At 46.5% G+C, this 13,772-nt stretch overlaps 1 protein-coding gene across 1 annotated transcript in view; it reads left to right on the top strand.

The window, feature by feature from the left end:
• The window catches only part of LOC110511386 (uncharacterized), a 33,885-nt gene that overhangs the window by 8,365 nt on the left and 11,748 nt on the right, over positions 1–13,772 (top strand). Inside the window, exons 7-10 of the mRNA XM_090185665.1 lie at positions 6,440–6,684; positions 8,052–8,189; positions 10,153–10,310; positions 13,467–13,635. Coding sequence (XP_090041791.1) covers positions 6,440–6,684; positions 8,052–8,189; positions 10,153–10,310; positions 13,467–13,635 — 710 coding nt within the window. The remainder of the gene's footprint in view (positions 1–6,439; positions 6,685–8,051; positions 8,190–10,152; positions 10,311–13,466; positions 13,636–13,772) is intronic.

Below are 13,772 nucleotides of genomic sequence, written 5' to 3'. Positions count from 1 at the left end.
ATACTGATAGATAGACCTAGTACACGGTTCTGTCTGTCTGTCTGGTGGCTGACCTGCCTATACTGATAGATAGACCTAGTGCACGGTTCTGTCTGTCTGGTGGCTGACCTGCCTATACTGATAGATAGGCCCAGTGCACGATTCTGTCTGTCTGTCTGGTGGCTGACCTGCCTATACTGATAGATAGGCCAAGTGCACGGTTCTGTCTGTCTGTCTGGTGTCTGACCTGCCTATACTGATAGATAGACCTAGTGCACGGTTCTGTCTGGTAGCTGACCTGCCTATACTGATAGATAGACCTAGTGCATGGTTCTGTCTGGTGGCTGACCTGCCTATACTGATAGATAGACCTAGTACACAGTTCTGACTGTCTGTCTGGTTGCTGACCTGCCTATACTGATAGATAGACCTAGTGCATGGTTCTGTCTGGTGGCTGACCTGCCTATACTGATAGATAGACCTAGTGCACGGTTCTGTCTGTCTGGTGTCTGACCTGCCTATACTGATAGATAGACCTAGTGCACGGTTCTGTCTGTCTGGTGTCTGACCTGCCTATACTAATAGATAGACCTAGTGCACGGTTCTGCCTGGTGGCTGACCTGCCTATACTGATAGATAGACCTAGTACACAGTTCTGTCTGTCTGTCTGGTGGCTGACCCGCCTATACTGATAGATAGACCTAGTACACGGTTCTGTCTGATTGTCTGTCTGGTGGCTGACCTGCCTATACTGATAGATAGACCTAGTGCACGGTTCTGTCTGTCTGGTGGCTGACCTGCCTATACTGATAGATAGGCCCAGTGCACGGTTCTGTCTGTCTGTCTGTCTGGTGGCTGACCTGCCTATACTGATAGATAGGCCCAGTGCACGGTTCTGTCTGTCTGGTGGCTGACCTGCCTATACTGATAGATAGGCCCAGTGCACGGTTCTGATTGTCTGTCTGGTGGCTGATCTGCCTATACTGATGGATAGACCTAGTGCACGGTTCTGTCTGGTGGCTGACCTGCCTATACTGATAGATAGACCTAGTGCACGGTTCTGTCTGGGGGCTGACCTGCCTATACTGATAGATAGACCTAGTGCACGGTTCTGTCTGGTGGCTGACCTGCCTATACTGATAGATAGACCTAGTGCACGGTTCTGTCTGTCTGGTGACTGACCTGCCTATACTGATAGATAGACCTAGTACACAGTTCTGACTGTCTGTCTGGTGGCTGACCTGCCTATACTGATAGATAGACCTAGTGCACGGTTCTGCCTGGTGGCTGACCTGCCTATACTGATAGATAGACCTAGTGCACGGTTCTGTCTGGTGGCTGACCTGCCTATACTGATAGATAGACCTAGTGCACGGTTCTGTCTGGTGGCTGACCTGCCTATACTGATAGATAGACCTAGTGCACGGTTCTGTCTGGTGGCTGACCTGCCTATACTGATAGATAGACCTAGTGCACGGTTCTGTCTGGTGGCTGATCTGCCTATACTGATAGATAGACCTAGTGCACGGTTCTGTCTGGTGTCTGACCTGCCTATACTGATAGATAGACCTAGTGCACGGTTCTGTCTGGTGGCTGACCTGCCTATACTGATAGATAGACCTAGTTTATGGTTCAGTCTGTCTGTCTGGTGGCTGACCTGCCTATACTGATAGATAGACCTAGTTTATGGTTCAGTCTGTCTGTCTGGTGGCTGATCTGCCTATACTGATAGATAGACCTAGTGCACGGTTCTGTCTGGTGTCTGACCTGCCTATACTGATAGATAGACCTAGTGCACGGTTCTGTCTGGTGGCTGACCTGCCTATACTGATAGATAGACCTAGTTTATGGTTCATTCTGTCTGTCTGGTGGCTGACCTGCCTAGACTAATCAGTCTCCTCCGTTCCAAAAAAAGTCAGAATCTTTAAGGGAGTCGATTTTCTCAGCAGAATCGAATCTTGAATCACTCAGAAAAGTAGACTTCACAAGGTGTAATTGAGGTGAAGACACATGGTACTACAAGGACGGTGCTTAACGGGGAATTACGGCACATTTGGGGGTAAGTTGTTTTAGGACGGTCGTACCGTGGATCATTTCAGTTATTGGATTTGACATTTCAGGACCTCTGTTAGGTATCCCTCAAATATTGTCAAAATTATTTGATCAAATGGACTATCGCCCATAGAAACGCATTGAATAACATGTTTAGTAATGGGGAGACAGACCAGAGAATAACATGTTTAGTAATGGGGAGACAGACCAGAGAATAACATGTTCAGTAATGGGGAGACAGACCAGAGAATAACATGTTTAGTAATGGGGAGACAGACCAGAGAATAACATGTTCAGTAATGGGGAGACAGACCAGAGAATAACATGTTTAGTAATGGGGAGACAGACCAGAGAATAACATGTTTAGTAATGGGGAGACAGACCAGAGAATAACATGTTTAGTAATGGGGAGACATGGGTTAGAGACAGACCAGAGAATAACATGTTTAGTAATGGGGAGACAGACCAGAGAATAACATGTTTAGTAATGGGGAGACATGGGTTAGAGACAGACCAGAGAATAACATGTTTAGTAATGGGGAGACATGGGTTAGAGACAGACCAGAGAATAACATGTTTAGTAATGGGGAGACATGGGTTAGAGACAGACCAGAGAATAACATGTTTAGTAATGGGGAGACAGACCAGAGAATAACATGTTTAGTAATGGGGAGACAGACCAGAGAATAACATGTTTAGTAATGGGGAGACAGACCAGAGAATAACATGTTTAGTAATGGGGAGACAGACCAGAGAATAACATGTTTAGTAATGGGGAGACATGGGTTAGAGACAGACCAGAGAATAACATGTTTAGTAATGGGGAGACAGACCAGAGAATAACATGTTTAGTAATGGGGAGACATGGGTTAGAGACAGACCAGAGAATAACATGTTTAGTAATGGGGAGACATGGGTTAGAGACAGACCAGAGAATAACATGTTTAGTAATGGGGAGACATGGGTTAGAGACAGACCAGAGAATAACATGTTTAGTAATGGGGAGACAGACCAGAGAATAACATGTTTAGTAATGGGGAGACAGACCAGAGAATAACATGTTTAGTAATGGGGAGACAGACCAGAGAATAACATGTTTAGTAATGGGGAGACAGACCAGAGAATAACATGTTTAGTAATGGGGAGACATGGGTTAGAGACAGACCAGAGAATAACATGTTTAGTAATGGGGAGACAGACCAGAGAATAACATGTTTAGTAATGGGGAGACAGACCAGAGAATAACATGTTTAGTAATGGGGAGACATGGGTTAGAGACAGACCAGAGAATAACATGTTTAGTAATGGGGAGACATGGGTTAGAGACAGACCAGAGAATAACATGTTCAGAAATGGCAAAACAGACAGAAAAATACATAATAATAATGTTTTGAAGTGTCTGTCCTTTATCTAGGAGATATGAGAAATATTTTTAGCCCCAAAACACCGTCGTCTTTGGGAGGGTCTCCTACAGTGCCTTGCGAAAGTATTCGGCCCCCTTGAACTTTGCGACCTTTTGCCACATTTCAGGCTTCAAACATAAAGATATAAAACTGTATTTTTTTGTGAAGAATCAACAACAAGTGGGACACAATCATGAAGTGGAACGACATTTATTGGATATTTCAAACTTTTTTAACAAATCAAAAACTGACAAATTGGGCGTGCAAAATTATTCAGCCCCTTTACTTTCAGTGCAGCAAACTCTCTCCAGAAGTTCAGTGAGGATCTCTGAATGATCCAATGTTGACCTAAATGACTAATGATGATAAATACAATCCACCTGTGTGTAATCAAGTCTCCGTATGAATGCACCTGCACTGTGATAGTCTCAGAGGTCCGTTAAAAGCGCAGAGAGCATCATGAAGAACAAGGAACACACCAGGCAGGTCCGAGATACTGTTGTGAAGAAGTTTAAAGCCGGATTTGGATACAAAAAGATTTCCCAAGCTTTAAACATCCCAAGGAGCACTGTGCAAGCGATAATATTGAAATGGAAGGAGTATCAGACCACTGCAAATCTACCAAGATCTGGCCGTCCCTCTAAACTTTCAGCTCATACAAGGAGAAGACTGATCAGAGATGCAGCCAAGAGGCCCATGATCACTCTGGATGAACTGCAGAGATCTACAGCTGAGGTGGGAGACTCTGTCCATAAGACAACAATCAGTCGTATATTGCACAAATCTGGCCTTTATGGAAGAGTGGCAAGAAGAAAGCCATTTCTTAAAGATATCCATAAAAAGTGTTGTTTAAAGTTTGCCACAAGCCACCTGGGAGACACACCAAACATGTGGAAGAAGGTGCTCTGGTCAGATGAAACCAAAATTGAACTTTTTGGCAACAATGCAAAACGTTATGTTTGGCGTAAAAGCAACACAGCTCATCACCCTGAACACCATCCCCACTGTCAAACATGGTGGTGGCAGCATCATGGTTTGGGCCTGCTTTTCTTCATCAGGGACAGGGAAGATGGTTAAAATTGATGGGAAGATGGATGGAGCCAAATACAGGACCATTCTGGAAGAAAACCTGATGTAGTCTGCAAAAGACTTGTCTTCCAACAAGACAATGATCCAAAACATAAAGCAAAATCTACAATGGAATGGTTCAAAAATACACATATCCAGGTGTTAGAATGGCCAAGTCAAAGTCCAGACCTGAATCCAATCGAGAATCTGTGGAAAGAACTGAAAACTGCTGTTCACAAATGCTCAGTCTCTCGATGTGCAAAACTGATAGAGACATACCCCAAGCGACTTACAGCTGTAATCGCAGCAAAAGGTGGTGCTACAAAGTATTAACTTAAGGGGGCTGAATAATTTTGCACGCCCATTTTTTCAGTTTTTGATTTGTTAAAAAAGTTTGAAATATCCAATAAATGTCGTTCCACTTCATGATTGTGTCCCAGTTGTTGTTGATTCTTCACAAAAAAATACAGTTTTATATCTTTATGTTTGAAGCCTGAAATGTGGCAAAAGGTCGCAAAGTTCAAGGGGGCCGAATACTTTCGCAAGGCACGGTAGATAACAGGTGTAGATAGACCTTACAGTGAAATGCTGAATACAACAGGTGTAGTGGACCTTACAGTGAAATGCTGAATACAACAGGTGTAGGTAGACCTCACAGTGAAATGCTGAATACAACAGGTGTAGTAGACCTCACAGTGAAATGCTGAATATAACAGGTGTAGGTAGACCTCACAGTGAAATGCTGAATACAACAGGTGTAGTAGACCTCACGGTACAGAGTCAATGTGGAGGCTATATACAGGGGGTACCGGTACAGAGTCAATGTGGAGGCTATATACAGGGGGTACCGGTACAGAGTCAATGTGGAGGCTATATACAGGGGGTACCGGTACAGAGTCAATGTGGAGGCTATATACAGGGTATTACGGTACAGAGTCAATGTGGAGGCTATATACAGGGTATTACGGTACAGAGTCAATGTGGAGGCTATATACAGGGTGTACCGGTACAGAGTCAATGTGGAGGCTATATACAGGGGGTACCGGTACAGAGTCAATGTGGAGGCTATATACAGGGGGTACCGGTACAGAGTCAATGTGGAGGCTATATACAGGGGGTGCCGGTACAGAGTCAATGTGGAGGCTATATACAGAGGGTACCGGTACAGAGTCAATGTGGAGACTATATACAGGGTATTACGGTACAGAGTCAATGTGGAGGCTATATACAGGGGGGTACCGGTACAGAGTCAATGTGGAGGCTATATACAGGGGGTACCGGTACAGAGTCAATGTGGAGGGTTAGGGTTAGGGTACAGGTCTCTCTCTGTTACCCATGTCTCCCGCTCCCCTTCCAGCTGGCCTCTCTGTAACCCATGTCTCCCCTTCCAGCTGGTCTCTCTGTTACCCATGTCTCCCCTTCCAACTGGCCTCTCTGTAACCCATGTCTCCCCTTCCAGCTGGTCTCTCTGTTACCCATGTCTCCCCTTCCCCTTCCAGCTGGCCTCTCTGTTACCCATGTCTCCCCTTCCTGCTGGTCTCTCTCTGTAACCCATGTCTTCCCCTCCTCTTCCAGCTGGCCTCTCTCTGTAACCCATGTCTCCCCTTCCAGCTGGCCTCTCTCTGTAACCCATGTCTCCCCCTCCTCTTCCAGCTGGCCTCTCTGTTACCCATGTCTCCCCTTCCTGCTGGTCTCTCTGTAACCCATGTCTCCCCTTCCTGCTGGTCTCTCTCTGTAACCCATGTCTCCCCTTCCCCTTCCTGCTGGTCTCTCTCTGTAACCCATGTCTCCCCTTCCAGCTGGCCTCTCTGTAACCCATGTCTCCCCTTCCAGCTGGCCTCTCTGTAACCCATGTCTCCCCTTCCAGCTGGCCTCTCTGTAACCCATGTCTCCCCTTCCAGCTGGTCTCTCTCTGTAACCCATGTCTCCCCTTCCAGCTGGCCTCTCCCTGACGGAGAACACCAGTCTAGAAGTTATGATGCAGTCCCTCGCCCCCGCGCTCCTGGCAGAGCTCGCCAAGAAGAAGGGAGCCGCCGCCTCCTCCTCTTCCTCCTCGAAGGGAGGTGCCTCTCGGAAAACTGAAACGGGAATGTCCAAGTCGGGAAGCAAGCTCGGATCTGGAAGGTCATCAACCAGGAAATCGGCCTCTCCCTCCAAGTCATCCAGCTCCACTTCTACCAAGGTGTGTATTTTGTCTTCCAGACGTTTAAATTAAACTGTTAAAACCTCTTGAAGCTAGGGGGCACTATTTTTATGTTTGGAAAAATAACGTTCCCAAAGTAAACGGCCTATTTCTCAGGACCAGATGCTAGAATATGCATATAATTGACAGATTAGGATAGAAAACACCCTAAAGTTTCCAAAACTGTCAACATATTGTCTGTGAGTATAACAGAACTGATATTGCAGGCGAAACCCTGAGGAAAATCCAACCAGGAAGTGCCTCTTATTTTGAAACCTCTCTGTTCCTATGCATGCCTATCCTCCATTTAAAGGGATATCAACCAGATTCCTTTTTATATGGCTTCCCTAAGGTATCAACAGTCTTTAGACATAGTTTCAGGCTTTTATTTTGAAAAATGAGCGTGAAAGATCACATTGCGTAAGTGGATAGGGTTCAGAGTGAGTTTTTGCGCTCCAGAGTAAAGTGGCCATTGTTCCTCCCGCTGTTATTGAAAAACACTCGTTTGATATATTATATTATTATATTAGGACCAGATGCTAGAATATGCATGTATGATATATTATCGAATATATATATATATATATATATATATATTTTTTTTTTAAACTACCTGAGAATTTTTTTTTTTTTTTTAAACGTTTGACATCTTTCTGTGGACATTATGAAAACTATTTGGAATTTCCGTCTTCGTTGTCGTGACCGCTCTTTCCGGTGGACTTCTGAACATAACGCGACAAACAAACGGAGGTATTTTGGGTATAAAAATAATCTTTATGGAACAAAAGGAACATTTGTTGTGTAACTGGGAGTCTCATGAGTGAAAACATCCGAAGATCATCAAAGGTAAACGGTTAATTTGATTGCTTTTCTGATTTTCGTGACCAAGCTTCCTGATGCTAAGTGTACATAATGCTATGCTAGGCTATCGATAAACTTACACAAACGCTTGGATTGCTTTCGCTGTAAAGCGGAATTTCAAAATCTGAGACGACAGGTGGATTAACAAAAGTCTAAGGTGTGTTTTGCAATATTGCATATGAATATGAACCGTAGTAGGCCAGTATTGTCTTCACTCCCCCAAACCGGGGTTTTTCTACCTGGGGGGCGGGGTTTTCTACCTGGTGGGCGGGGTTTACTACCTGGGGGGTGGGGTTTTACTACCTGGGAGGCGGGGTTTTACTGCGTGGGGGGCGGGGTTTTCCTAACAGCTCACTAAGAATACCTCTCTCTCCTCCCGTTTTCTCTAGACTAAGAAGAAACGAGGCCCAGGGACCTCAGCTCTGTTAAGACTAAAGAATATACCCTACACACAGCTCACTAACAGTACCTCTCTCTCTCTCTCCTCCTGTTTTCTCTAAACTAAGAAGAAACGAGGCCCAGGGACCTCAGCTCTGTTAAAACTGATGAATATCCCTCCACGCACAGCTCACGATGAGGTGATGAAGGCCGTAGAACCCTTCGGAAAGATCAACTACATCATCCTGCTCAAGTCCATACAGCAGGTACATTAGATGTAGAGTACCCGTTTCACCTGTTATTACCCCTTATTGTCTCTATTTCAATGTAGAGTACCCCATCCTCCTGTTATTACCCCTTATTGTCTCTATTTCAATGTAGAGTACCCCATCCTCCTGTTATTACCCCTTATTGTCTCTATTTCAATGTAGAGTACCCCATCCTCCTGTTATTACCCCTTATTGTCTCTATTTCAATGTAGAGTACCCCATTCACCTGTTATTACCTATTATTACTATGATTAACTATTACTATGATGACCCCCCCCAGTCCTTCCCCTTGTTGGTGACCCCCCCCCCAGTCCCTCCCCTTGGTGACTCCCCCCAGTCCTTCCCCTTGTTGGTGACCCCCCCCTCCCCTTGTTGGTGACCCCCCCCCCCCTCCCCCCCAGTCCTTCCCCTTGTTGGTGACCCCCCCCCTCCCCAGTCCTTCCCCTTGTTGGTGACCCCCCCCCAGTTCCTCCCCTGGTTGGTGACCCCCCCCCTCCCCCAGTCCTTCCCCTTGTTGGTGACCCCCCCCTGTCTTTACCCTTGTTGGTGACCCCCCCCCCCCCCCTAGTCCTTCCCCTTCATTCTCAATAGGGCTGGGCTAGGTTAAAGGAATACTTTGGAAAGACAGGGCCCCCCTGTCTTTCCCCTTGTTGATGACCCCGCCAGTCTTTCCCCATGTTGGTCCCCCTCACCCCAGTCCTTCCCCTTGTTGATGACCCCCCCCAGTCCTTCCCCTTGTTGGTGACCCCCCCCTCCCCCCAGTCCTTCCCCTTGTTGATGACCTCCCCCCCCAGTCCTTCCCCTTGTTGGTGACCCCCCCAGTCCTTCCCCTTGTTGATGACTCCCCCAGTCCTTCCCCTTGTTGGTGACCCCCCCCCCCCAGTCCTTCCCCTTGTTGGTGACCCCCTCCCCCCCCCAGTCCTTCCCCTTGTTGATGACCTCCCCCCCAGTCCTTCCCCTTGTTGGTGACCCCCCCCCAGTCCTTCCCCTTGTTGGTGACCCCCCCAGTCCTTCCCCTTTGTTGATGACCCCCCCAGTCCTTCCCCTTGTTGGTGACCCCCCCCCAGTCCTTCCCCTTGTTGGTGACCCCCCCCCCCCCCAGTCCTTCCCCTTGTTGGTGACCCCCCCCCCCCCCAGTCCTTCCCCTTGTTGATGACCTCCCCCCCAGTCCTTCCCCTTGTTGGTGACCCCCCCCAGTCCTTCCCCTTGTTGGTGACCCCCCCAGTCCTTCCCCTTTGTTGATGACCCCCCCAGTCCTTCCCCTTGTTGGTGACCCCCCCCCAGTCCTTCCCCTTGTTGGTGACCCCCCCCCCCCCCCCAGTCCTTCCCCTTGTTGGTGACCCCCCCCCCCCCCAGTCCTTCCCCTTGTTGGTGACCCCCCCCAGTCCTTCTCCTTGTTGGTGAACCCCCCCCCAGTCCTTCCCCTTGTTGATGACCCCCCCAGTCCACACAAGGAGGTTATTAAAACTGGACACTGTTACAGACACAACTAATCAACCACAAATACATCTCTCTCTCTTTCCCTCCCTCTCTCCATCCCCCCTCTCTCTCTCTCTCTCTCCACCCCTCCCTCCCTCTCTCCACCCCCCTCTCTCTCTCTCTCTCTCTCTCTCTCTCTCTCTCTCTCTCCCCACCCCCCCTCTCTCCACCCCCCTCTCTCTCTCTCTCTCCATCCCCCCTCCCTCTCTCCAACCCCCCTCTCTCTCTCCACCCCCCTCTCTCTCTCCACCCCCCTCTCTCTCTCCACCCCCCCTCTCTCTCTCCACCCCCCCTCTCTCTCTCCACCCCTCCTCCCTCTCCACTCCCTCTCTCCATCCCCCTCCCCGTCTCTCTCTCTCCATCCCCTTCTCTCTCTCTCCATCCCCTTCTCTCTCTCTCCACCCCCCCTCCCTCTCTTCATCCCCCCTCTCTCTCTCCATCCCCCCTCCCTCTCTCCATCCCCCCTCTCTCTCTCCCGTAGGCGTCAGTAATGTTTGAGAAAGAGGAGGATGCCAGACTGCTGGCGAGCTGTAAGACCCTGACCATCAAAGGCGAGGTCGTTATCATACGGATGGAGGAAGAGACTCTGCTGGAGGACTCAAAGGAACTGGACCGGGACAAGAAGTCTTCTTCTGAAAGGTAACAACCGTGTAGCAACTCATTTTTTAACCTCTTGTGACTAGGGGGCAGTATTTTCATTTTTGGAAAAATAAAAAAATATATAAAAATAACGTTCCCAAAGTAAACGGGATATTTTGTCAGGACAAGATGCTAGAATATGCATATAATTGACAGCTTAGGATAGAAAACACTCTAAAGTTTCCAAAACTGTAAAAATATTGTGAGTATAACAGAACTGATTTTGCATGCGAAAGGCTGAGAAAAATCCAGTCCGGAAGTGCCTCATGTTTTGAAAGCTCTGCGTTCCGATGCATCCCTATTGAGCAGTGAATGGGCTATCAACCAGATTACTCTTTCTCCGTATTCCCCAAGGTGTCTACAGCATTGTGACGTAGTTTTACGCATTTATGTTGCCCGTAAGCGGCTACATTGTGTAAGTGGTCACCTGATGGCTCTCAGAGTGATTCTCGCGTAAAATACAGAGGTAGCCATTTTTCCAATCGGTCCTACTGAAAAACGAATTGTCCCGACGGATATATTATCAAATAGATATTTGAAAAACACCTTGAGGGTTCATTATAAACAACGTTTGCCATGTTTCTGTCGATATTATGGAGCTAATTTGGAATATTTTTCGGCGTTGTCGTGACCGCAATTTCCGGTCGATTTCTCAGCCAAACGTGAAGAACAAACGGAGCTATTTCGCCTACAAAAATAATATTTTTGGAAAAAAAGGAACATTTGCTATCTAACTGGGACACCGGATAAGACTCCCATTCGGAGTCAGTGTCACTGTGAAAGAAAATGTTCAATTAGAATAGTTTCACATATGAGCCCTGTATCAACAGGTATAATCAACAGATATATATATATATATATATCAACAAGGTTGAATATATTATTATGACCTGCTAGATCTACTGTCTATTTTTATATTATTACAGACCAGCTGTATCTACTGTCTCCATTTCACTTTGGCCATTGTTGTGGGCCTGCCCTCCCCTCAACAGCCTCAAATAGGCTATTTCATGTGGGTTGGGGTGGGGCGGAAGACACACGCATCTCACATTTCATGACATTAAATGTTTATATATTGCTTCTAAAAATAAAATAAAAATCACAAATAATATTTTATATTATTAATTTCAAACAAGGGCATTAGCATGATAAGAACTTACCAGTCCAAAACGATGTCCTCTCCCCGTTCAAAAAATATTCCTCCACAATCGCTAAATGAATCGTCCTACAACAATCTCTGTCTCACTTTCCCAATAAATGTATTCTAAAATTGTGTGTACATCGGTATATCTAGACTTAGATTTAGCTTTCCTTGACTTAGTCGCCATACTGATTTGAAACAGCTGAATCTGCGCGTTCACCAAACAATGCAGTGCAGTAATATGTGTTTCTCCTTCCGGTATGAGCGACTAAGCGAATGACTCTCGTTACGCTGGAGCTTACTGCATGGGTTGGTCTCGCAACACATAAACATGACCTATTGCCGTTTACCTCAGCTCTTTGGCTATCTACCCAGCTAGATTTCAAGACGATCAGTGGTCATTCGGTTAAAAGACAGTCAATCAACGAAACAGCGGGCAAATCATTGGTGCACAATGATGTCATGACTTGTTGTCTTCAAATCGGTTTCTTTCAGTCAATATGTCCCGTGAAATGGCCCATCAGGTTTGATTGTGTTACAAACAAACCAGTTGATTGCAGTGAAACCAAAAATGACTGGAAAAGTCACGTTCTGTGTGGGTGATTTACCTGGAATGTGTCGTCGAAAATGGAATGAGACGGAATTCACGACACAAGCGGTTCACAAAATGTTTCGTGTTAGGCTATAAAAACTGATTTTATCAAATGTCCTGGTTGATATATTATCGAATAGATATTTGAAAAACATCTTGAGGATTGATTATAAAAAATGTTTGCCATGTTTCTGTCAATATTATTGATCGGGATTTGGATTTCTCAACCAAACGTGGATTAGAAACTGTTTCGGCTATAAAAAAAATATCTTTATGGAACAAAAGGAACATTTGCTGTCTAACTGGGAGTCTCCTGAGTGAAAACATCCGAAGCTCATCAAAGGTAAATTATTTAATTTGATTGCTTTTCTGATTTTCGTGACCAAGCTTCCTGCTGCTAGCTGGACATAATGCTATGCTAGGCTATCGATAAACTTACACAAATGCTTGTCTTGCTTTGGCTGTAAAGCATAATTTCAAAATCTGAGATAACAGGGTGATTAACAAAAGGTTAAGCTGTGTTTCACTATATTTCACTTGTGATTTCATGAATATGAATATTTTCTAGTAAGATTTTTTGTCCGTTGCGTTATGCTAATTAGCGTAGGTGATGACAATTCTCCCGGATCCGGGTAGTTTCACCAGCTGCTGTGTCAGATTTCAAAGAGGCTTTACGGCGAAAGTAAACCATGTGATTATCTGAGGACAGCGCCCCGCATCCAAACACATGAAAATCATTTTTCAACCAGGCAGATGCGACACAAATATCAGAAATAGCGATATAATTAATGCCTTACCTTTGATCTTCTTCTGATGGCATTCCAAAATGTCCCAGTTACATTACAAATGGTCCTTTTGTTCGATAATGTCCCTCTTTATATCCATAAAAACTCTGTTTAGCTGGCACGCTTCAGTCAATAATCAGCCCAGTTTCCCTCCATCAAAATGCATACAAAATGAATCCCAAACCTTCCCCTCCTCCCTCTTTCTCTCTTCCCCTCCTCCCTTTCTCTCTTCCCCTTCCCCTCCCTCCCCCCCTCTCTCTCTCTCTCGCTCTCTCTCTTCCCCTCCCTCTTTCTCTCTTCCCCTCCCTCTTTCTCTCTTCCCCTCCCTCGCTCTCTCTCTCTCTTCCCCTTCCCCTCCCTCTCTCTCTTCCCCTTCCCCTTCCCCTCCCTCCCCCTCTCTCTCTTTCTCTCTTCCTCTCTCTCTCTCTCTCTCTCTTCCCCTCCCTCCCTCCCTCTCCCTCTCTCTCTCTCTTCCCCTCCTCTCTTTCTCTTTCTCTTCCCCTTCCTCTCCCTCTCTCTCTCTCTTCCTCTCTTCCTCTCTCTCTTTCTCTCTACCCCTCTCTCTCTCTCTCTTCCCCCCTCTCTCTCTCTCTCTCTCTTCCCCTCCCCTCTCTCTCTTTCCCCTCTCTCTCCCTCAGGAAAGCGACAGCAGCCCAGTCCCAGACCAGCACCACCAAGTCAACTAAAACATCTACCAAGTCTTCAACGACCACAACTAAACCGCAAACTGCCGGTACCAAGAACACACCCAAGGTGTGTGGATCTAATACCAAGTCCAAGGGGAAAAGTCCCCTCGGTCCTCAGCAGGTACGTTTTGGGCTTCCTTCTTTTTTACACACAAGAGCACTGGTGTCTCTCCAGGGAGTGTCTGTGAGCTCCAGATCTCTAGACACTAAGGACTCGTAGCGAGCAGGTAGGAGGAGTAAACTAGCCAAAGTCCCAGC

This window comes from Oncorhynchus mykiss, chromosome 9 (genome assembly GCF_057628025.1).
Source record: "Oncorhynchus mykiss isolate SJ-2025 chromosome 9, ASM5762802v1, whole genome shotgun sequence".
NCBI classification, from domain to species: domain Eukaryota; kingdom Metazoa; phylum Chordata; class Actinopteri; order Salmoniformes; family Salmonidae; genus Oncorhynchus; species Oncorhynchus mykiss.
The sequence above is the reverse complement of the archived record's forward strand: the minus strand, read 5'-3'. Positions and strand labels throughout refer to the sequence as shown.